Source organism: Bombina bombina, chromosome 2, assembly GCF_027579735.1.
Source record: "Bombina bombina isolate aBomBom1 chromosome 2, aBomBom1.pri, whole genome shotgun sequence".
NCBI classification, from domain to species: Eukaryota; Metazoa; Chordata; class Amphibia; order Anura; family Bombinatoridae; genus Bombina; species Bombina bombina.
In genome coordinates this window covers 200,997,441-201,024,322 of record NC_069500.1, presented here as the reverse complement: position 1 = coordinate 201,024,322, position 26,882 = coordinate 200,997,441, and the positions used below count along the sequence as shown (strand labels likewise).

At 35.8% G+C, this 26,882-nt stretch overlaps 1 protein-coding gene across 1 annotated transcript; it reads left to right on the top strand.

Moving 5' to 3' along the window:
• The first annotated feature begins 574 nt into the window (after positions 1-574).
• On the top strand, positions 575-3,492 carry LOC128646904 (uncharacterized). Its single transcript, XM_053699708.1, has one exon. The coding sequence runs from the start codon at positions 967-969 to the stop codon at positions 3,490-3,492; it is 2,526 nt and encodes an 841-aa protein (XP_053555683.1). The 5' UTR covers positions 575-966.
• The last annotated feature ends 23,390 nt before the right edge of the window (positions 3,493-26,882 follow it).

Sequence of the window (26,882 nt, the reverse complement as noted above, 5' to 3'; positions counted from 1 at the left end):
GGGAAATAAAGAGACTGCCTAAAACAAATAAAGAGACTGCATAAACAGCATAAAAAAGGCAATAAAGAGTGCCTAATACTACATAAGCAGCATAAACACGCCTAATGTCTACAACAAAATAAAGAGTGCCTAAGACTGCATTAAAAAAAAATAACACTGCCAAAAACAAAATAAAAAGTGTATAAAACAAAGTAAAGAGTGCCTAAGACTTTGTTAAACAAAATAAAGATTGTCTAAAAAAAAAAAAGTGTGCCTAACATTGCCTAATACAAAATAAAGACTGCCGATCTAACAAAGAGAGTGCCTAAAAGACTGCCTAAAACAAATAAAGACACTGCATAAACAGCATAAAAAAGGCAATAAAGAGTGCCTAATACTACATAAGCAGCATTATAAAAAATTTATAAAAAAAAAACATATATACAACATAAAAAAGGCAATAAAGAGTGCCTAATACTACATAAGCAGCATTATAACAAACCTATTTAAAAAAACATATATACAGCATAAAAAAGGCAATAAAGAGTGCCTAATAATAATAAACCTTAAAAAACATATATACTGCATAAAAAAAAGTGACTACAAAGAAGTGCATAAAAAAAAAAAAAAAGTCTTTAAAACAAACTAAAGAGTGCTGCATAAACATAAAAATAGAAGAATGCCTCCTAAAAGAATTTTAACACAGGAAGATGCAGAAAACGTTAAACGCAGAAGAAAAGAAACTCAACGTATACGACGGACACATATGACTGAACAACAAAGGGTAACTCTACGCAAAAAGGATTCTTCAAAAAAACGGATTTGTAGGGCCAATATGACTGCTCAGGAAAAATGTCTCCAACTGGACATGCAAAGATCACGTTCTGCTGCACGTAGAAAAAAAAAAAAAATAGTACTAACATCACTATCACTAATCAATATAACAAAAGTTATAACCATTCACTATTTAATGAAGACAATGTTCCGATGCACACATGTGGTCAACTTAATGTTTATTGCACATTTTGCATGGCAAAGCATTTTCCAGAGGAACAACCAAGCGATAAGCTTTTTAATAAATGCTGCAATAAAGGAAAAATAACATTACCTCATATACAAATTTCACCACTGATCCAACAACTAATGACTGGACAACACACACATTCAAAGAATTTTATGCAAAATATCCGTTCTATAAATAGTGCATTGGCGTTTGCATCAATGGGAGCAAACATTGCACCACCTCCAGGATATGGCCCATACTGTTTTAGAATAAATGGCCAAATTTATCACCGATCTGGTGCTTTGCATCCAGAAAATGATGATCAACGCAAATTTGCACAACTCTACATTTTGAGTCCTGAGGAAGCTGCGGACCAACGAGCAGCACTAAAAGAAAATTCAGGATGTCACATTGAACTTTTGAGGGAGTTAAGTTCATATATGTCTCAGTATAACCCTTTTGCAAAAGCATGTAAAATGCTCTATGAGGTAGAGCAAGAATGCATCCATGAAGCATCTTTAAATGGAGTTCAAAATTCTAAAGTTTCAATGGTAATTCTGCAGGACAGAACATCAGATTACCGAAGATATAACGTACAAAGAGTTAATGAGGTTGCTGTTATTTTCCAAAATTCTGATGGTGAACCTCCTCTTGAACGTGACCTTCTTATTCATTGCCGATCTACAGATCAAACAAAAAAAACTGAAAGAATAAGTGTTTTAGATCCTAATCTTGAACCATTGCTGTATCCTTTGTTGTTTCCATATGGGGACCAAAGTTGGGGTTCCAATATTGCTCTTAACTACAGGCCAACATCAATTAGTGATGTACAAAGAAGAGTAACCACCAATCCAAGGATAAGAGTTAGCCAAATGAAATACTACTCTTACAGAATTTCAATTAGGGATCAATTCAATCCTTTCCTTAGTGCTGGCAAGTTGACGCAGCAGTACTTTGTTGATGCTTATGTCAAGACTGAGGCCAACAGACTCAACTATATACGTCAAAATCAATCTAATCTTCGCATTGAAAAATATACAGGATTAATGGATTACATTCAAAGTGAGGCTGCTGCACAGGGCCTGATGCCTGGAAAAGCAGTTATTTTGCCATCATCTTTTCAGGGAAGTCCACGAAATATGGCCCAAAACTACCATGATGCTATGGCCATTGTTAGAAAATATGGAAAACCGGATTACTTCATCACCATGACCTGCAACCCTAAATGGCCTGAGATACTTGATAACCTATTAGAAGGTCAAGCAGTGGAGTTCAGACCAGATTTGGTAGCAAGAGTTTTCAATCTCAAATTAAATTCTCTTTTGAATGATATCTTGAACAAACATGTTCTTGGAAGTCCTTGCGCAAAAGTGCATGTAATAGAGTTTCAAAAAAGAGGATTACCACATGCTCATATCCTTTTAATATTGAAAGCCGAAGACAAGCCAAATGATGCTGAAACCATTGACACTTTTATATCAGCTGAAATTCCTGATGAACATATTTATCCAAGACTACATGCTATTGTAATAAAGCATATGATACACGGTCCATGTGGAGAACATAATTTAAATTCTCCATGCATGGTTGATGGTAATTGCAGCAAGAATTTTCCGAAAAATTTTCAAGAAGAAACTTTAATTAATGTTGATGGATATCCGCGATATTGGAGACAAAAAAATGAGACCACTGTAATTGTCAAAGGGAAAAAAATTGACAACTCATGGGTAGTTCCATATAGCCCATACTTCTGCTTGAAATACAACTGCCATATAAATGTAGAGAGTTGTGTTTCTGTTAAAAGTGTTAAATATCTCTTCAAATATGTATATAAAGGTTACGATTGTGCAAATATTTCCATTAAGGAACATAATACACTACAGCATGATGAAATTCAAAATTTTTTGGACACAAGATATGTCAGTGCTCCTGAAGCTGTTTGGAGGTTGTATGGTTTTTTGATGCACCATCAAACACATACAATAATAAGACTTCAAGTTCATCTTCCAGGCGAACAAGATGTATATTTCCATAATGAAAACGTACAATTAGCTGCAGAAAAGGCACAAGACAGGGATACCACTTTGACAGCATACTTTAAGTTGAATGTGGATAATAATGCGGCACGTGAATTTTTTTACTCTGACATTCCTCAACATTTTGTATTTGATGTAAAAACCCGTAAGTGGAATCCAAGACAAAGAGGAGCAAATACAACAATTGGCAGATTGTATAATGTAAATATTTCATCAGATTTGGAGAGATTTTGTTTGAGGTTACTGCTCTTGCACTTAAAAGGAGCAATATCCTTTAAGGACTTACGAACTGTTAATGGACAAGTTTGTCACACATTCAAAGAAGCTGCCCAAAAGCTTTCACTTTTAGATGACGACGCTACATGGGATCTTACACTTAATGAATCAGCATCTCAACAAATGCCTAAACAAATGAGGGAACTTTTTGCTTATTTGTGTATCTTTGTTGTCCCACCTAATGTCCCACAACTCTGAAAAATACAAACATGATCTTTATGAAGATTATTCACGTCATGAAGACCACATTGATGATTGCAAAAGTTGCAAAAATTTGGCATTAACAGATATTCAAAATGTTCTCATATTGCATGGTAAACGTTGTGAAGATTTTGGACTACCCAATCCATCAAACTTCATTCCAGAAATGCAATTCAACTATGTTACACAGTTGGAAGCCCAAGTTGGAGCACAACTTCAAGAAGCATTAAACATCGAGCAAAAAGCTGCATTTGACAATGTAATGTCTGCAATTGATAATGAAAATTTACCACACAGATGTTTTTTTATTGATGGACCTGGTGGAAGTGGCAAGACTTATTTATATAAAACATTATTGAGTACTTTACGTGGACGCACAGATGGAGTTCTTCCTGTTGCCTCTACAGGAATAGCAGCTAATCTCCTTGATGGTGGCAGAACTTACCATTCACAGTTTAAGCTTCCAATTCCATTACTGGAAACATCAACATCAAATATGAGAATGACTTCAAAAGATGCAGAGTTCATACGTAATGCTAAATTGCTTATTTGGGATGAGGCCTCAATGACACCCGGTATAGCTCTAAAATGTGTAAATAAGCTCCTTCAGGAAATTATGCAGAACAATAAGCCATTTGGTGGAAAAGTTATACTCCTTGGTGGAGACTTCAGACAAACACTCCCAGTTCTTCCTCATTGCAATAGAACTGCTATTGTGGAAGCTACTATAAAGTTCTATGATCACTGGGATAAATTCAAAATTTTAAAATTGAAGAATAATGTGCGTTCAGTGGATCCAGAATTTAGCAATTGGCTACTAAAATTAGGACAGGGTTCATTAAATAATTTAGAGGGCCTTCCTGAGGATTTAGTTGAGATCCCTTCCAAATTAATATGCCATGATTGTATCATATCTGAAATTTTTGGAAAAAGACTTCTTCCATCTGATCTTCACAGTTTTTCAAAAAAGGCCATTTTGTGTACAAAAAATTGTCATGTTGATCAAATCAATGAGCATGTATTAAATTTACTCGATGGTGATGAAAAAATATATCTGAGTTCAGATTCAATTGATGATCAGACAGATGAAGATGCACAAAACTATCCCATAGAGTTTCTAAACGAATTAGCTCCATCAGGAATGCCTCTTCATAAGTTAAAAATAAAATTGGGAAGTATTATTATGTTGCTCAGAAATCTGAACACAAAAAGAGGTCTGTGCAATGGAACAAGATTGATAGTTAAAGATCTTAAGCCAAATCTATTAATTGCAGAAGTACTCACAGGAACAGCTAAAAAAGAAATGGTGTTTATTCCAAGAATAGATTTAGCCCCTGCCAACACTGAACTACCATTCATTTTACGAAGGAGACAGTTTCCAATCAAACTTGCATTTGCAATGACCATCAACAAATCACAAGGTCAAACGTTAGACAAAGTAGGAATATTTCTTCCAGAACCAGTATTCAGTCATGGACAACTTTATGTTGCAATGTCTCGAGTTCGTACATCATCTGATGTCAAAATTAAGATACTTCAAAGTTCAAAGCAAGGAAAGATATTACCAAACAGTGATAAAATTTTTACAAAAAACATTGTTTATAAAGAAATATACTTTAAATAAATAAATAAGTTGTGTATTTTTAATTAGTTAGAAGTAATTTTGTATTATTTAGAGCAACAATATTCTTCATGTACAAATTAAACTTTATTTTAATTTAATTTACTATAAATAAAAATATGACTTTATGTCTACTTTAATGTTTATATCTTATGTTATTTTTTTGAATAAAAAAAAAAAAAAAAAAAAAAATCATTTTGGCCCGTGTACACGGGCTTTAACACTAGTATTACATAATTCAATAGCAATCATGTAAACACACAGACAGTGAAAAATAGTAAACACATATATACAGGAAAACGATGATCATATAATCTCATGCAGGGGGACAACACTACCAATGCCCTTAGTAGAAATGATTATTATAGTCGTGTTATTGTTAATCATGTGATTTATTTAAAAATGAGGGTTATTAAAAAATAATGTGGTTTGATCTAGACAGTTAAATCATGTGAGAGAAGAAAATGAACAACTAAAGAACGCAATACTACTAATAACCACACTCCTTTTTACAAGAAAATATTACACCAATAAGGATAAAAATGAGAAACAACACAAGACCACTGTTAAAAAACGTAAACTAACTATTCACCCTGAATTGAGATACATACAATTATGAGTAAACAGTGAATTTCCCTCTCACTAAACGAAATATGTCGATCACAACATCTATATAAGCAATGTTATTTAAAATACAGTATAAAACAGGAGGAAAATACAATAGTATAACAGTATAATAAATGTCATATCTATGATTTATCGAATTTACTGTAATAATGAGCATTGGTATAGGAACAGAAGATCGGAGGAATTGAGCAGAGAAACAGGTCCACCTTAAATTACAAAACCATCAGTCGACCTTAAAACAAAACATAACATCAGATACATTGATCCCAATAGGCTGTACATACAATATTGACAGCCGAGATCAACGAATGAGAATACGGTAGAGGCGGAACTTCCGCAATTGAAAATAAATAAAGACTTTGAAAATCGGCGGCCCGCCACCTTTGATAAAGCCGTAACTGGCGAAACGCGTCAGGGGGGTTGCGTGGGACGATGGGGTCCCACTAAAGTGTTATATGTGTGTTTTAATTTAATCTATCTTAAATAGCTGAAATTTGAATAAGTAATGGGGATTATATTAGACAGTGTGTGAGTGCATGTTGGCGTTAAATCGTTTAACTGTGATAAGAACCTGAATAGAATTAATGGGTAACTTTATTTAAACAAATTACCCAAGTGCACTCTCACTAGTGTCAAAAAGGGACTTGGCTAAACAGAAGCATCGGTTGCCAACAGATTTACAACCGAACAAGACCCCGTATTAGTGACAAGATTGCCAAACCCAGCTGTAGTGAAAACAGCGCAGAGCGGCAGTTAGGGAATTATCGTAAATATTACAATAGTAATTCATAAGGGCATAGTACCGGGTTGTTTGGCAATCCGGAAGATTCACCTTAGTAGCATAGTCAATAGTTACAGTTAAAATAGTATCGAGTGAAATTGAACTCAAAGGTGGAAGCTGTAATTGCAATTACAACCAATGTCTGAGTCCCCAGCAAGGAACCAGAGTTAGAGTGTTGCAACATTGTGTACTGATAATAACACTTTACAATTACATAATACGTGTGGTGCAAAAGTAATAACAAAAAATACAGCAGCCTAGCCATCCCACAAACAAGGGTAACCTTAAAGAACATATTGTTAACAGGGGGGCTTATATAGTACATCATCAAGTAAAGAAATATACGCACACAGGCAGCATTACTTAATAAATTACCTAAGAGTGTTTGAATAAGCATATGTAATACATATACACGATTACTGTATTATCAAGTAGTAAGAGATATAACAAATCTCAATTATATGATCACTGAATTTATGCAGCCACCTTAGTAATACAGCTAACACAAAAAGCCAAATCACTATTGAATGGAATTGAATCCCAAGGTGGATGCTGCAATTATAATTAAAAACAGTTTCTGAGTGCCTAGGAAGGAATGAGACAGATATACATATAGTAGCCCAGCCACCCACAAAAATAAGGGTAACCATAAAAGAAATATTGTGAACAGTGGGGCTTAGAAAGAAAACTATCAGTATCAAGAAATTCATGCACACTGGTGTTATTATTTAATTCATTATCCAAGAGTGTATAAATAAATACATGCAATATAAATACAGGATCACTTTATTTCCAAGGAGTGAGAAAAATAAAAGATCTCAAATGTATGGCCACTGAATCTATTATAGAATATAAGTGGAATATACAAATAAACTCTGAATATAAGTGATACCCAAACCAGGGCATCTGTACACCAACACAATAAAGTAAAGTGAATTTCAAAATACTAAACCACAACCAAGATCTATGTACAAACGTGAATAAAACTTGATAATCCCTGCTGTCACTCAGGCTTGATTTAAAACAATTTTACACCAATACAAGCCTCAAAAAATATATGAGACATCAAAATATCATAAACACCCATTACAAGGCTCTTATCAACCTTATTTGACAAATACAATGGAGTACCGATTGATCTAACAAAATTACATATAAAAGTATTAGAGAATCAACCGGTCACTTGAATAGTTTGATAATAACCTGAAACAATTACCACCAGCCATTAGAGATAGAGAAATTTTAATTTGTTCATGTCCACCCATTCTTTTTAAAGTGAAAAATAAAGGTTAAATTTTAAAAGGTAATAGTGGCTCTACCCCAGTCTGGGCAGAGAGTGCTACATAGCATTTCTTTCCAGGGATTACATCCCAATTTTTCTGCAAGTTCAGTATTAGATGCTAGCACCACTCCCCAAAGGAATATAAAATATAGATACTAAAATTAAATACAGTATCTTAAATAATTGAAACCAATGAGGAGCTTGCCTATATAGTGCCCTTGTTATCCTTGTGTGTTGAATACGTAAATTTTTACCTGACAATATCAGGTTTTCCTAAACAAGGAGCACACAGACTGTAGCAAAATGAGTTACTCGTGGGATCAAGATCGAAAAGCAAGACAGTTAAAAAGAACAGCAGATTTCAATGAAGTCTTTGACGAAAGTAACACCACTCCTAGTGGAAGTGCAGGAAGTAGCACACTAGAGGGAGCATTAAAAGAAATACATAAAACTATGTACAAACAGGATAAATCCTGGTGGAATAAGCATTTCTTTGAGAAATACATAGAGAAAAATTAATTCCCAGGGGCCTGAGGATACAGCTATTCCCAGCATTTCAATTTAAAAATCAATCACTAACAACAGAGTGGGAAGAAGCACTGAGTGAATGCTCCAAAAAATTAATGAAAATTCTAATGAAGCATGACCAAACCGAATATGACAGATTGGAGGCCTTAATAAAGGAACAAAATGAAGTCCTCAAGAAATTTGAAACAAATTCAAACTTTGAAAAACTATATAAAACATATCAGAAAGAGCTAGATCGATATGAAGAGGAATTGAAAAACTCCAAGATAGGGAAACTAAATCGTGATATACAAGATTTCTCCAATCAAAAGGTATACAGATGGAGGCAAAAAGGTTTTTTTAAAAATCCTACTAAAAACACCAGAGTAAATATCGTCCAAAGTGACATTTCTGACACGGATGGAGATGACACAGAATCAGCCAATGAGGAAAATCCAAGTACCTCTACGGCAACCCACAATACTGGAATTAACACTAGGAACAAGAGAAAACAGAATTTTTTAGACCAAGGAGAGGGGGGAGACAGATCAGAAGGGGAGGGAGGTATAAACAAAAGACCAGCCAGAGATCGCAATCACAAACCGCAAGGTCACAAGAACTGGAGAGACCCCGAGAGCACCGAGCCCCTTCTCCAAACTAGGGACGAAGCAATGAGAGTGATAAATCTATCTGAAAAACCTTTAAACAAATCACATGTTTCTATCTTGTCTAAAGGATTATCCTTTTATCCATCACAGGATACCAATAAGTTTGAAGTAATCAAAGACATTCAGTTATATCTAAGAAAAATAGCCTTGAAAAAACAGTTCAATACTACACCTCCACTGGAAGGATGGAGCATGGAGGAATTAAGCAGCTTAAAAGACTTAGAAGAACTATTGGATGAAAATACCAATGAAAGAGAACAAAAATGGAGAAGTAAATTAAGAAATAAATCTACCTATGTTCCAAAAAATATTCACTTGCCTCAAATACAAGTTTTTAACAATTTGGTCTGTCAAGAAATCACAGATTTAAAATTGGATCCCAAAATACATAACCTATCCTACAAAGAGAAAATGGCACTCAGAGAAATGCAAGACTGGGAGGATGTGGTCATTCGCAATTCGGACAAAGGGGGCAATATCGTAATTTGGCCTTTGGAAATGTACTTAAGAGAAGTAAACAAACAACTCAATGACAAAAAATGTTATTCGAAACTGTTATTTAACCCCATTGAGGGATACCAACAAATCTACAATTATATGATTTGTAAAGCATACAAAGATGCAGTAATAACGGAAAAAGAAAGGAAATTTCTGGAAGTACCTAATCCAAAAGTGGCCACATTATATCTCATTCCAAAAATACACAAAAACCAGACAAACCCCCCAGGGAGACCTATACTATCCGGTATAGGTTGCCTTACAGAGAAAGCGAGTCAATATATTGACCATAGATTAAGAAACTTTGTACAAGAATTGCCCTCTTATGTTCAGGACACCATGGAGGTCCTACAAAAGTTAGACAACATCTATATAGAAAAAACGACATGGCTGGTAACATCTGACGTGGAAGCGTTATACACATCCATAGACCATGATAAGGGAGTACAGGCGGTAAAATATTTTTTGACACAAAAATCTGAAGAAGATGAAAACCATAATAAATTCATCATTGACTTACTGAAATTTGTCTTACAATATAATTTTTTCACCTTTGATAATGGTTTTTATTTGCAGACACGAGGAACAGCAATGGGGACAGCATGCGCCCCCACTTACGCCAATTTATTTATGGGTTGGTGGGAGGCTGAGCATGTATTCACTGAAAATAATACCCAATACACTGACTACATACCCCTATGGATAAGATTCATTGACAATATTTTATTCATATGGGAGGGCTCTTATGAAACACTACAAGAGTTCCTAGCCATATTAAATCAAAATGATTTAAACATCAGGTTAACATCCGAAATGAGTAAAAAAGAAATTGCTTTCCTTGATCTAAGAATAATCAAAGAGGAAGATGGAAGAATCACCACGGATCTGTACAGGAAGAAGACTGCAACAAACAGCGTATTACACAAATCAAGTGCTCATGCACCAGGTACCCTAAGAGGATTACCAACAGGGGAATTTTTAAGAACTAGACGCAACTGTACAGATTTGAACACCTTTAAAATAAGGGCGAAAGAACTGGAAGAAAGGCTAACTATCAGAGGATATAGTAAGACAAGTATTAGAAGAGCAAGAAACAAAGCGATGAACACCAATAGGAGAGAACTCCTAAAAAAGAAAAACAAATTAAAGGACAATAAAACAAGATTGATCTTAACTTACACTTCACAGACCAACCAAATCAAAGAAATCATCCAAAAGCATTGGCATATTTTAACATCAGATCCAGCATTGAGAGTGCAACTGGGAGACAAACCAGAGATTGGATATAGACGAGCCAAAAATATGAAAGACATGTTAACACAAAGTCATTATAGCAGCAAGAGAACAATAACTGCCTTCACTCCAGGTTCCTTTAAGTGTGGAACATGCTCCACATGTCAGTATATTAAGAAAACCAACATTATAACGGATAGGTTTGGTCAAACTCATAGAATCAACAAATACATAAGCTGCAACACTCAGGGGGTAGTCTATGTATTACAATGCACTTGCCAACTATATTATGTAGGCATGACGACCCGTAAGATAAGAGTTCGCTTAATGGAACATCTTAGAAATATCAAAAATGCCAGAAAAGATGTGGATGATGGCAAAGCCATAACCAGTGTGGCATCACACTTTCTATTCAAACACAATTCTAGCCCCAAAGGTCTCCAATGTTGGGGAATAGAACACATTAAACTAGGAGTAAGGGGAGGAGACCTAGAAACAGCTCTGCTCAAAGCTGAGAGCAAGTGGATATATTTATTAAATACTATACATCCAAATGGAATAAATGAAAATAACAACTTTTTTGTATTCCTATAAGAAATGGAAACAACAACTCCTGTATATTCCTATAGAGATGCATACATAGTTTTAAATACAGGAAAAAAATGAACCAAAATATATATACAAACAAAAACAATTTCAAGAACCCATGAAGAGTGGGTAATGGGATAAGGGGAAAACAAACAAGTTTTAAATAGTATTATTTAAATTCAAAATGCATTAATATTGTTTTTTATCACATCACTTTACAAGGCACAATAGAGCACAATCACTAAGGTAACACCACAAGTTCACTTTGGAATACACACTGTTTTGAGAGCACCACAATGAATATGACACCAAGTAAGGTATTCAATAAGTAAAAGAGAATAATTTAATAAAATAATGTAAATACACCGACCCAATGTATGATAAACTAAAACCGACACCCAGGCACTGAAAAACAATAGAATAATTCACAACAACACAAGTCAAATCAAGAATAAGTTAGATGGGTATGGAAGCACAAAAAACACAAAGGATGCTATTTCCTTTCAATATGAGCACATAGGCACACATGGAAGCACTAATAAACACAAAGGATGCCAGTTCCTTTCAAAATGAGCACATAGGCAACAATCTCACTAAGAATCTCAATTCAATGAAAAATTAAATCACACACCAATACTTGAATAGAATTATAATCAATACAGCCAAAGTAAATACAAAGATTTAAACCAATTTCACTCAAGAATTAAACAAATATTTGAAAGTACAACATTTATATAAGAGCACATTTTGAACACATAATATACACTGCTAATCCAAAATAAACCAATAACACTGAACATAAATTAAAAATATACAATATATACCTCAAATAGATCCATAGATGCAATTATATACACAAAAATAAGTCAAAAACAAGATTTGAGAGAAAAAAAGCAAGAAATATTACATAATTCAATAGCAATCATGTAAACACACAGACAGTGAAAAATAGTAAACACATATATACAGGAAAACGATGATCATATAATCTCATGCAGGGGGACAACACTACCAATGCCCTTAGTAGAAATGATTATTATAGTCGTGTTATTGTTAATCATGTGATTCATTTAAAAATGAGGGTTATTAAAAAATAATGTGGTTTGATCTAGACAGTTAAATCATGTGAGAGAAGAAAATGAACAACTAAAGAACGCAATACTACTAATAACCACACTCCTTTTTACAAGAAAATATTACACCAATAAGGATAAAAATGAGAAACAACACAAGACCACTGTTAAAAAACATAAACTAACTATTCACCCTGAATTGAGATACATACAATTATGAGTAAACAGTGAATTTCCCTCTCACTAAACGAAATATGTCGATCACAACATCTATATAAGCAATGTTATTTAAAATACAGTATAAAACAGGAGGAAAATACAATAGTATAACAGTATAATAAATGTCATATCTATGATTTATCGAATTTACTGTAATAATGAGCATTGGTATAGGAACAGAAGATCGGAGGAATCGAGCAGAGAAACAGGTCCACCTTAAATTACAAAACCATCAGTCGACCTTAAAACAAAACATAACATCAGATACATTGATCCCAATAGGCGGTACATACAATATTGACAGCCGAGATCAACGAATGAGAATACGGTAGAGGCGGAACTTCCGCAATTGAAAATAAATAAAGACTTTGAAAATCGGCGGCCCGCCACCTTTGATAAAGCCGTAACTGGCGAAACGCGTCAGGGGGTTGCGTGGGACGATGGGGTCCCACTAAAGTGTTATATGTGTGTTTTAATTTAATCTATCTCAAATAGCTGAAATTTGAATAAGTAATGGGGATTATATTAGACAGTGTGTGAGTGCATGTTGGCGTTAAATCGTTTAACTGTGATAAGAACCTGAATAGAATTAATGGGTAACTTTATTTAAACAAATAACCCAAGTGCACTCTCACTAGTGTCAAAAAGGGACTTGGCTAAACAGAAGCATCGGTTGCCAACAGATTTACAACCGAACAAGACCCCGTATTAGTGACAAGATTGCCAAACCCAGCTGTAGTGAAAACATCGCAGAGCGGCAGTTAGGGAATTATTGTAAATATTACAATAGTAATTCATAAGGGCATAGTACCGGGTTGTTTGGCAATCCGGAAGATTCACCTTAGTAGCATAGTCAATAGTTACAGTTAAAATAGTATCGAGTGAAATTGAACTCAAAGGTGGAAGCTGTAATTGCAATTACAACCAATGTCTGAGTCCCCAGCAAGGAACCAGAGTTAGAGTGTTGCAACATTGTGTACTGATAATAACACTTTACAATTACATAATACGTGTGGTGCAAAAGTAATAACAAAAAATACAGCAGCCTAGCCATCCCACAAACAAGGGTAACCTTAAAGAACATATTGTCAACAGGGGGGCTTATATAGTACATCATCAAGTAAAGAAATATACGCACACAGGCAGCATTACTTAATAAATTACCTAAGAGTGTTTGAATAAGCATATGTAATACATATACACGATTACTGTATTATCAAGTAGTAAGAGATATAACAAATCTCAATTATATGATCACTGAATTTATGCAGCCACCTTAGTAATACAGCTAACACAAAAAGCCAAATCCCTATTGAATGGAATTGAATCCCAAGGTGGATGCTGCAATTATAATTAAAAACAGTCTCTGAGTGCCTAGGAAGGAATGAGACAGATATACATATAGTAGCCCAGCCACCCACAAAAATAAGGGTAACCATAAAAGAAATATTGTGAACAGTGGGGCTTAGAAAGAAAACTATCAGTATCAAGAAATTCATGCACACTGGTGTTATTATTTAATTCATTATCCAAGAGTGTATAAATAAATACATGCAATATAAATACAGGATCACTTTATTTCCAAGGAGTGAGAAAAATAAAAGATCTCAAATGTATGGCCACTGAATCTATTATAGAATATAAGTGGAATATACAAATAAACTCTGAATATAAGTGATACCCAAACCAGGGCATCTGTACACCAACACAATAAAGTAAAGTGAATTTCAAAATACTAAACCACAACCAAGATCTATGTACAAACGTGAATAAAACTTGATAATCCCTGCTGTCACTCAGGCTTGATTTAAAACAATTTTACACCAATACAAGCCTCAAAAAATATATGAGACATCAAAATATCATAAACACCCATTACAAGGCTCTTATCAACCTTATTTGACAAATACAATGGAGTACCGATTGATCTAACAAAATTACATATAAAAGTATTAGAGAATCAACCGGTCACTTGAATAGTTTGATAATAACCTGAAACAATTACCACCAGCCATTAGAGATAGAGAAATTTTAATTTGTTCATGTCCACCCATTCTTTTTAAAGTGAAACATAAAGGTTAAATTTTAAAAGGTAATAGTGGCTCTACCCCAGTCTGGGCAGAGAGTGCTACATAGCATTTCTTTCCAGGGATTACATCCCAATTTTTCTGCAAGTTCAGTATTAGATGCTAGCACCACTCCCCAAAGGAATATAAAATATAGATACTAAAATTAAATACAGTATCTTAAATAATTGAAACCAATGAGGAGCTTGCCTATATAGTGCCCTTGTTATCCTTGTGTGTTGAATACATCTAATGGTATTTTGGTAAAATATATCTCTATAAATAGATAGATAGATAGATAGATAGATAGATATAGATGATTATATATAGGTATATATAAAAGCAGATATAGATAGGAATATCTATTTAAAAATTACATAGAACATATTCTGCTATGTGCAGAACATTGGAATGTGAAATATTTACAGTACATACACAGTTAAAGGGACACTGTACCCACAAATTTTATTCCGTGATTCATATTGAGCATGAAATTTCAATCAAATTTCAAATTTACTCCTATGATCAAATTTTCTTCATTCTCTTGGTATCTTTATTTGAAATGCAAGAATGTAAGTTTAGATGCCGTCCCATTTTTTTTTAACAACTTGGGTTGTCCTTGCTGATTGGTGGATAAATTCATCCACCAATAAAAAAGTGCTGTCCAGAGTACTGAAACCAAAATAACGGTTAGAAGCCTTCATAGCAAGAGAACGAAGATAAATTGATAATAGGAGTAAATTACAAAGTGGATTAAAATTGCATGTGTCCCTTTAAACACTTTATTAAATATGAATATTGCATAAATATGTTTTTACATGTTTTCATCTACTTAACAATGCTTTATATGTGTATATATATCTGTAAATACATATATACACATATAAATAAATACATACATACATATGTACACACACATATATATATATATATATATATATACATACATACACGCATACAGTTTTAGACATGTATATGTATGCATCTCTATGTTAAAGCCCTTTGCCTGTCTTTTTTTCGAGCACCTGAGGCCTCATATCTTTGAGCCCTTATAACTTTTTTTGTGCATTTTTATTTTGAAATAATGTTATTAGATAGTGTTATTATGAGTGTAACTGTACTTTCTACTGTATTTTTGCACTCAAGCAATTTTGTTTACTTTCAATAAGTGAAAAACCAACGCACACAAACACCTGCGATAAAACCCATTTTTGCTTGTACGTAACTTTTTTATAACTAAAACATAAAGCAGAACCGTCTAGCAGCGCTTCTTAAAAAAGATCCAATCAGGGGCGTGTCTATGCAGCGATTCTGAGTGGTCGCACTCTCCTTGAGCCTCTCCTTGTCCTTAGCTGCTGATTTTTTACTTATTCCTACAGTTTAAACGCTATCTTCGACTACAATATCAATAATCAGCTCTATTCTGAGCATATCATTGCTTTCTGAACAGTATACGTGACATCGGAGCCCAGGATTGGGCATTTTAGGCCTGAAGCGGCGGCTTACACCAGGCGGCGTTCCCCCCTCGACAAGCCAAGGTACCCGACCATAATTGGTTACAGCATACCTACATCGCTTAGTACTATTGGAGCTAATACCAAACTACATTAAAGAAATATAATACCACAGTGTTGCATCATTTTTATTTACATTTTATTAAAATTAAAAGAAATACAATGTAGAGATGCATAGATTTTTTTATTAGAGGGGCCAGCAGTTGTGAACATTAGTGGGACTGGGGAAGTTGTAGATACACTTCATTTTTTTGCCCCTTTAGCCCGCGCCGCAATTTCCACAAATAGTTTTCCCGGCTGCTTTTGCTTGTTTGTACTTTGCTCTTCCCCTGCCCAATTTCACTATGAATCTTGTGGGCATGCCATGAGGCTTGTGAAGTTGCGCTGCTAGGCTAAACCTGCCTGCCTATCTGTGCTCACTCCTCAGTGACGTGTGGAGCAGTGGAGTCACTCACTGCTGTTCTGTCTCTCTAAACGGGAAGCGTGGCATACAATGTCTTAATACAATAATAATACAAATGTACAACCTCCAATGCTCTAAAAGAACAAATGGTATATGATGATTACAATGTTATATTCAATATAGTACAAATATAAACAAATTGTGAATAACAAAACCTCCACATTTTTTATCACTTATTTTTGGTTCCTGTAATTCCAACATTTTTATTTTATTCAAAAGGGGGCAGTCATATGATTAATAGAATTACTGGTAGAAAACCCTTTATCCAAACTGTTTGGGAGTGGAAAAGGTTTGGATTTCAGAATAGTTTGGATTTTGGGATATTTGCATCTTTAAAAATGGGATAGTTTGGAGAGGGGATGGAACCAAGTGTAAACAACAATATCTTATGTCATTTAGGCAATATTTGCATGTCATAATAAAGCTTACACAGCAAAAGTTAGTTTTATATCATTTTTAATAATTCTGCATACATAGTACATTCAGAACGATAGTACAGTACTGTAATCAGAAAGGTAATATTTGGGTTTTTTAATTTCTTTTGTTGTTTTTTTTGTTGTTGTTTTAAATAAATATAGACTATTATTTGCATTTTAGAACAAACAAACAAAAAACAAAGACCCAGACATAGAAGATTATAAATTACAGGCAGGGAAAAATAGTTATTTTTGATTATTTATTTAAAAAAAAAATCTTAATTTTGGTTTCCAGATTTGGGGATTTGTACCTGTATATACAGGGAGTACAGAATTATTAGGCAAATGAGTATTTTGACCACATCATCCTCTTTATGCATGTTGTCTTATTCCAAGCTGTATAGGCTCGAAAGCCTACTACCAATTAAGCATATTAGCTGATGTGCATCTCTGTAATGAGAAGGGGTGTGGTCTAATGACATCAACACCCTATATCAGGTGTGCATAATTATTAGGCAACTTCCTTTCCTTTGGCAAAATGGGTCAAAAGAAGGACTTGACAGGCTCAGAAAAGTCAAAAATAGTGAGATATCTTGCAGAGGGATGCAGCACTCTTAAAATTGCAAAGCTTCTGAAGCGTGATCATCGAACAATCAAGCGTTTCATTCAAAATAGTCAACAGGGTCGCAAGAAGCGTGTGGAAAAACCAAGGCGCAAAATAACTGCCCATGAACTGAGAAAAGTCAAGCGTGCAGCTGCCAAAATGCCACTTGCCACCAGTTTGGCCATATTTCAGAGCTGCAACATCACTGGAGTGCCCAAAAGCCAAGGTGTGCAATACTCAGAGACATGGTCAAGGTAAGAAAGGCTGGAAGACGACCACCACTGAACAAGACACACAAGCTGAAACGTCAAGACTGGGCCAAGAAATATCTCAAGACTGATTTTTCTAAGGTTTTATGGACTGATGAAATGAGAGTGTGTCTTGATGGGCCAGATGGATGGGCCCGTGGCTGGATTGGTAAAGGGCAGAGAGCTCCAGTCCGACTCAGACGCCAGCAAGGTGGAGGTGGAGTACTGGTTTGGGATGGTATCATCAAAGATGAGCTTGTGGGGCCTTTTCGGGTTGAGGATGGAGTCAAGCTCAACTCCCAGTCCTACTGCCAGTTTCTGGAAGACACCTTCTTCAAGCAGTGGTACAGGAAGAAGTCTGCATCCTTCAAGAAAAACATGATTTTTATGCAGGACAATGCTCCATCACACGCGTCCAAGTACTCCACAGCGTGGCTGGCAAGAAAGGGTATAAAAGAAGAAAATCTAATGACATGGCCTCCTTGTTCACCTGATCTGAACCCCATTGAGAACCTGTGGTCCATCATCAAATGTGAGATTTACAAGGAGGGAAAACAGTACACCTCTCTGAACAGTGTCTGGGAGGCTGTGGTTGCTGCTGCACGCAATGTTGATGGTGAACAGATCAAAACACTGACAGAATCCATGGATGGCAGGCTTTTGAGTGTCCTTGCAAAGAAAGGTGGCTATATTGGTCACTGATTTGTTTTTGTTTTGTTTTTGAATGTCAGAAATGTATATTTGTGAATGTTGAGATGTTATATTGGTTTCACTGGTAAAAATAAATAATTGAAATGGGTATATATTTGTTTTTTGTTAAGTTGCCTAATAATTATGCACAGTAATAGTCACCTGCACACACAGATATCCCCCTAAAATAGCTATAACTAAAAACAAACTAAAAACTACTTCCAAAACTATTCAGCTTTGATATTAATGAGTTTTTTTGGGTTCATTGAGAACATGGTTGTTGTTCAATAATAAAATTAATCCTCAAAAATACAACTTGCCTAATAATTCTGCACTCCCTGTAGAGTGTGCCAGATTACAAGTGGCTTTCCCTTGCTCGCAAACACCACTGTAAATAAACTTTTAGCATGCGCATGTTAGCACATGTATTACAAATTGAAAGTAAATTGTTTGCACACAAGTAAAACCTGCTGCATGCTAACTTCAGGATATCACAACCACGTTAAAGAATTCTACCTATAGACTTTAATGGAACTCGCTTTAAAAAACAAACAAGAAAAAGCTAACAGTTATCAACAGTTAGACCTACAGCGCTAAACCCGTAGGTAGTTATTTATATTTTATATTCCAAAGAAAATCTTCTTTTTATTTTTTAATATATATTTCTATGTATATGTGGTAGGCAAATAGTTAATTCAGGCAAATTATTTTTTTAAATATATATCTATATGAATACAGTATATACAGGTATAGATATATATAGGAATTTATATTTAAAAATACTAAGAACATATTTACAGTAAATACACAGTGAAACACATTATAAAATATTAGAACTGAATAAAAATTATTTTTAATGTTTTTAGGTATTTGAGTGGAAAGTGCTCCAAAGTATATATATATATATATATATATATATATATATATATATATATATATATATATATATATATATATATATATATACACCCATACACATATTTAGACACACACAACACACATACAGTATATATATTTTTATATATATATACACATTATAGCCCTTCCTATTCAAACACCTTACCCATATAAAATATTTGTAATAGTATTTATATGCATAATTTTTTTTATCAGATAGTGTTTTGTTACACTCATAGGAGCGGGTTCAGGAGTTTGGCGCTAATGTGTTGAAGTGATAGACTTAGTCCCATCATGAGCACTAAAAGAAACCAATGGTATAGGCTTCTTTACAGTACTACCCCTTTTAGGCATGGTTGATACAACAGACAGACAATGCAGGCTTTATTGTACAGGAAACTGGAAACAGGATTATGCAGCAGTAACGCCCGCACCAGAGCTGGAGTCAGAAGTAATGCCCACTCTAGGGCCAGAAACAGGAGTGCCCACTACAGAGTTGAGGACTGGAATGCCCACTTGAGGGCCAAGGAAAGGAATGTCCACTCTAATGCTGTGACTGGAGTGCCCACCTGGGCTGAAGACAGGAGTCACAATTCAGAGTCAATATATACACATATAGTCCCACAGCTAGAGGAGATACATGTATAAAAATATATATTTCTCTGTTGCATAGTGCGTAGTGCACAAAACGTAGGGGTTAAGTAAGGTATGCTGGTGAGTGATCCCGGTAAACAAAATGTTAACCCTCCAATAGGGTTCCTATACTGAGTGGCAGGTAAAAGCTGACATAGTTCGTCCGGTCATAAGGTGTGGTGTATGTGATCGGTTGCCAGCACCCACAATCCGGCCCCAATATAGTGCAGAGGTAATCCTACCTTGGGCACAGGGCGATTCCCTGCTATGTGCAAAATGGCTATGTTCCAATTGAACACTCTTCCTTTATAGCAGAACACCACTTCTCGGCATGTATCCTTTGGTATTGAGGTCACACCCTCTTTCAGATCCAAGCAGCTCCTGCAGTGCGATAGGCCAGGATCGTTGTCCGTCACTCGTAGCAGACCAATGGTGGGGTAGGGGAGAAGGGCACTCACGGTGACAGTGCCTCTGGTGTCCGTGCTCAATCCAAACAGATCCGATATTTAGAATTCAATAAGAATAGATGGGAGCACCGGTCACAGGTGTCAAGTAGCTTTATTAAATAACAAACGGTACAAATAAGAAGCTCAAAACTAAAGCTCCATATGTAAACGAAAAAAACAGTTCAAACACAGCAAACAGTCAGCATGTACTTGGAAATCCAATGGGAGGAAGGATGAACAGCTGACGCGTTTCTTCTTGTGGACGTAATCTAAGCTGGTAAAAAGTTAAAACAACCCGCCCTTCTTGTAGGGCTTCCTGTCTTCCTATTGGTCCAGTATTTAGCCAATAGAAAACCAACAAAACATGTACAGACAGTATTATTTTACAGTTGCAATCAAATATGCAGATTCTGGTAATTGCCTAGTATTCAACATGTTGCAATCTGTAAATTGACAACGTTCAATACAATTTTATACATAGTTGGATTGTTAAATAAAATTGTGCTACATTTGATAGATCGCAACTCCACATCTGAGGAAAGCATGCGTATGTATGAATTATTCTAACAGATGAGTACTTACATTAGTGATAGTATACACAGTACATATCATATACAATGAAAGCATATGGTACATATTTACATACCTGGTTAGAACTCTAAATGCAGATCATTTTAGTGCATATACGGATGGAAAGCTATAAGTGTGCAGAGTGTGAAGCTCACCTGTATATGCAATACTGAATGCATACACAGGTGATTGTAATCAATGGCTCCACTTACCAGAGCTCTTTACTCTTTTATATAGCAAGTGTATCTCATTTTACTTTTGTATAGCCTGAGGAAACAGCCCTTTTGGAGGCTGAGAAATGTTTGTTTTATAAATAAATATATGCTTTTTGATACACTTGCTGCTTTTATTTTATACATTACTATTCCTTTTATTCTCTTTTTTGAACGGTCACTGTCTACACCTAAGTACGGTCTGTTGGGCGACTGAAGGGCCCCAGCCTGCTTTGATTGTACCTGGAGGTGCGCTGCTTTGTGTAAGTTTGACCAGTAATGACTAATTTTCTATATCAAATCTGTACTGGGCTATGGTTGGGAATCTGGTTGCTGTCTGCTGGTTATCGTTCCAGTGTCTCCGTTGTGGGCACACAGTGAGCTGGACCACTGCTAACTGATCCAGTCTGCGCCACTTGCACCTTTGGGTGCTCTTCTTTTGTGAGTACATATCTCACATCACTGTTCTCTAATTGTGCAGGCGTTACTAGGCCATATTGGCGCCTCTGTGTCTCCTTTTTCCTAGATTCATCACCAGGGATTGACCATCCTTTTGACAGAGTGCTGCCTTCCATTGGATTTAAAGGACTCTCTATTTAATTTTAGATTACATATTATACATATTACTTTTTTTAGTATGTTGTTTTTATCTTGCTTGCATTATCAACTTTTTGAGTCCTTGCTATAGCTTGTATTTATGTATCTTGTACTAGTTTTTCTTTTTGGGCTCTAGTGATTTTTAGATTTGGTTTTTAGGAAGCGCCCCCTAAGGGATTGGTATTAGTTTTTCCCATTATTTCTCATATTTCAATATACTTATATTAAAAGAGGCAATAAAAAATGTAGAATACTATAATAAAAAATATCCCATTATTAACAGCCATATTATTAAGTTCCAGTATTTACATAGGCTGAATAGCAAGGGCTACATTGTTCCTATAATGACAGAGTGGGTGTGGATACAATATATATATATATATATATATATATATTTACAGTATATATATATATATCCCCAAAAGGAAGGTATGCCATATACCTATTGAGTTAGGGTGTGAGAACAGGATATTATGTTTACCAAAAGTTTATGAGATCATAAGTGGAGTTTAATCCCGTTGGTGTCCTGGTCATCAATTTGAAGATCCTTCTTGTTTCGCTTAGATTTTTTTCCCTGTGTCCTCCTCGCATGGGCAATGGTACCTTTTCTATCACTGTCCACTCAAAACTATCAGTATTTTTACCGTGGGTTTGTACAAAATGTTGTACCAGGGGGCACTGGATTTACCTGTTCTAATACTAGACAGGTGTTCTCTTATTCTGGACCGTGCCATCCTGGTAGTCAAACCAACATATTGTACCTCACATTGGGTACATGTTATCAAGTAGATAACATACTGTATTTAGATCTACAGTTCAGACATTTCTTGATATCAAACTGTTGCCCTGTGACCGAGGACCTAAATGTGTCCCAAGCGTTACTTTCTCACAGGCCACACAGTCCCTGAAGTTACATCTGTGCATGCCATTAATGGTTAGCCATGCTGACCCTCCCTGCTTTTCAATTTTGTTGGAGATACCATATTACCAATAGTTCTATTTCTTTTGTAAGAAAATTGACAACCCTTTTTGGTGATGTTAGCCAAATCGTCGTCAGCTATTAATAGAGAAAAGTATTCTTCTGAGTAATTAGTAACAAACAGTATGCCTTTCATGGGGTTCCCTGTGCTCTGTGTATTACTTTTTTAAGATCAAAGTGTTTGTCTATCAAGTTTGTCTACAGATGGTCGTGCATTTCTAATGATGTTAGATTTGTATCCTCTCTTTTTAAGTCTAGTTTGTAGTTCATTGCTTTCTTCCCTATACTTAGTATTGTCCGTGCAATTCCTCTTGACCCGGACAAATTGTCCTTTGGCTACAGCCTTAAAGACACTTGGTGGATGGCAGCTTTTGGCGTACAACGTATTGCTTGTTATAGGCTTGCGATAGATAGTTGATGTTATTTTAAAACCAGGGGTCCCTGTTAGAGTAATATCCAGATAATTGACATTAACTTTCTTGGATTCTAAGGTAAATTCTATGCCCTTGTCATTATCATTTAGATACCCAACAAAATCCGGGATTTTGGTACTGTCACCTTTCCACACAAACAGAAGATCATCTATGAACCTCTTAAAGAAAATGATCTCCTGTTTGTGAGGATTTCTCTCTTCAAATATGTAGTCCTCCTCCCACCAACCCATGAACAGGTTGGCATAGGAGGGGGGAAATTTCACCCCCATAGCCGTACCACACATTTGGAGATAAAATTGTCCTTCAAATTCAAAAAAGTTATATGTGAGAAGGAACTTAGTAACCTTCACTATGAATTTACACAAATTATTGTCATTAGCATAGTGCTTTTGCATGTAATATGTTATGGCTTTCAATCCCTCCTCATGTGGGATTGAAGAGTACAATGATCTAACATCCACTGTAATCCAGCTAAAATCCTTACTCCATATTATGTCTGAAACCAAGTTCAGAATATGCTTGGTATCCTGTACAAAGCTCACTAGGGGTTTTATCATTGGCTGTAATATGGCATCTAGCCATTCTGACAGATGTTCCAATAGTGACCCAATTCCGCTGACAATGGGCCTCCCCACAACTTTGGAAAGTGACTTGTGCACTTTTGGGAGGTGATTAAATACTGGCATTGTCGGATGAGTAACATTTAAATATTCACTGATCTTTAGGTCAAAGAAGCCCAATTCCAAGCCATCATCCACCAAGTCCTTAAGCTGTTTCTGAAACATCTTAGTGGGATCATGGTCAAGTAATTTGTAATCATGTGGGTTCACGAGTTGTCTTTGGGGCTCTTTGACAAAGTCAGCTTAGTCCATAACTCAGCAGAACAGATCACTATTTCCTGATTGTTTCCTAAGCTATTGAGAGCCTGTCTTTCTACTGATGTAATATTATGTTTGTATAGTTTAGCCTTATAGTACTATTTTGTCAGATCTTGTTCCACCCTTTTTTGGAATTTATCACAGGACCTCTGTCCTATATAGGGTAGAATACTGACAGGTTCTTGAACTTTGGTAGATTAGTGTTGCTTAATTTAGAGCCATCTTCTCCTTCCATGAGGAGTAACTCCATCGCTCTTAAATCACATAATTGACCAACGTTCAATTGAACAAGCTAATATGCTGTTCTTTTCATTCCCAAGTTGAGCACTTCTCTCTTTATTTATGCAAATTATGACACTTGGGGAAGTCTCCCTAAGTGTGATGCAGGAATCCAGATGTGGACCCATTGCTCAGTGTGCCTAGAAGGATATAGCTGTATCTCATTGACAAGGCCCTATTGACTTCACAATGTTCTTCTGAATTTTTTTTAGAAAAATGTTTGTATAGATTCATTTTTCTAATAAATTTATTGACATCCAGAAGTGTGTTGAACAAATTGAAACCTGTAGTTGGTACAAAATCTACACCAAGTTCCAATACTCTCTTCTCTGTATCACTCAATTCATAGGATGATAAGTTTATGACACACATTACTGGTGGTTCAGTTACTTTTTTCTCAGTGTATATCTCTCCTTTGGTACTCCTCTTGTACCTTGCCCCCCCAACCATCTACTCTGGGGGGGGGGGGCAATTGAAAAAACCTGGTTCAGCATTCTTTAATATGGGATTTAAATGGACACTACCCTCTTTGGGGTTTACTACTTGTGGTGGATGATTAGTACCCTGAGTGTCTTGTGTTGTATTACTTAGAGGGTAAGCAGTATAGTTGGTATCCGTATCTTCACCCCTGATGCTGAACTATCACCCTGGGAATCTGCTTGGCTGTCAGAGAATTGTATTCTCCTGTTACCCCTTCTGCCTCTGCCTCTATGCCTGTTACTATTTCCTCTTTCTATTTGATTGCCAAAGCCCCTCCTATTGTCAAATTCTTTCCTTTTAGAAAAACGATCTTTCCTGTTACAGACATATACCAAATTATTATTGTAGTCAGTCTGGTCCCTAAAGTATTTATTGTGCTTAATCTCCAATAATAGAGCTTTTGCTTCCACTACCGTGTCCTGTAGAATCTGATCTAGTGTAGGGTAATCCTGATCTGATCTTATGATTTTAAGCTGTGTGGTTTTATATTAAACAAGAAGTATCATTAATTTTGAGGAGCAGTCCGATAGAGTCTCGTTCCACAGTTTTATGAATTCCTTTTCGTCAGTTGAAAAGGTGGGGAATTTGTTCAAACGTAATCCCCTAGGTATAAGTCCCAGTTCATTGTATTTGTTTAACGTTAGTATATCCCATTTGAGTCTATTTTCTTTAATGAGCAGCTGCTCCATTTCCTCAAAAAGGGCCATAAGAGTAAATTTAGTGTGGTCAGTAGTAAAAATGGCCTCAAATTCTACGGTATGTTCATCTCTCTCTGAGGCCGTTATCAGAGAGTAAAAAGCCAGTGCCTGTATTTGTAAACTGCTGTCTGTTTGAGACATCCTTTTATCTCCCCTTTTCCCACTGCTGTGCTGTTGGTAATACGCAGTGTATATACAACTGAGCAGGGATCCAAGCTCTAGTGAGAGTCAAACTTCAGAGTCCATATATACACATATAGTCCCACAGCTAGATGAGATAAATATATAACAAGTCTTAAATTGTAGCCAAAGGAAGCAATGAGCTACAAACTAGACTACAAACTAGACTTAAAAAGAGAGGATACAAATCTAATATCATTAGAAATGCACGACTATCTGTAGACAAACTTGATAGACAAACACTTTTATCTCAGAAAAGTAATACACAGAGCACAGGGAACTCAATGGAAGGCATACTGTCATGAGATGCAGGACATATGCAGGACACAGCAATGATGGTACAACTCTATTTTATTACAGAGCATAGCAATACACATCCAGACAGGTTGATTGTACTAAACTAACTGCGACACAGACACCGGACCTAAGCCCCGCCCACATGCTAGTGACATCACATCCTGCTCTCATCACATCTTCCCCTTTTTCAAAGGCAAAGCATACATTCGCATATATTAAATAACAAGGTACACCAACAGGGTATACAACAACATTTTGTTTTTGAACATTATAAAAACAGATAGATTAGAAAACATGAACAAATAAATTACATCCTGACTTGGACATCGGGGTAGACTACCCTAGTCCACAGTGACCATGGGCTTATTCTGCCCATACTTCCGGTCACTGTTCTAGCTAAAGTCAGTCCCTGTATCGGGCCGGAAGTTTCACCACTCTTCCGCTTGATGTAACTTTGCATGAACTGTCCTCTGATACAGAAGATGGTGAACAAGAGTCTGCTGGAGGCAAAGATATATCCCCGCTATGATCTTGCTGAGGGGAAGGCACCTCTCTTAGAACAGGGGATCCCACCGGCGGTGGTACTGAGGTATCCGGTTCCAGACTCTCAGGTACAGGCTGAAGATGTCTTCGGTTACGGCGTGTAACCGTCCCTCCCTCTGTAAGGACTGTGTAAGACCTTGGTTCTGGAGAGCGGCCCACTACCGTA

What these genes read in the sequence shown, in the direction of transcription:
- LOC128646904 (XM_053699708.1), top strand. Translation starts at nt 967, where the DNA reads ATGCACACATGTGGTCAACTTAATGTTTATTGCACATTTTGCATGGCA.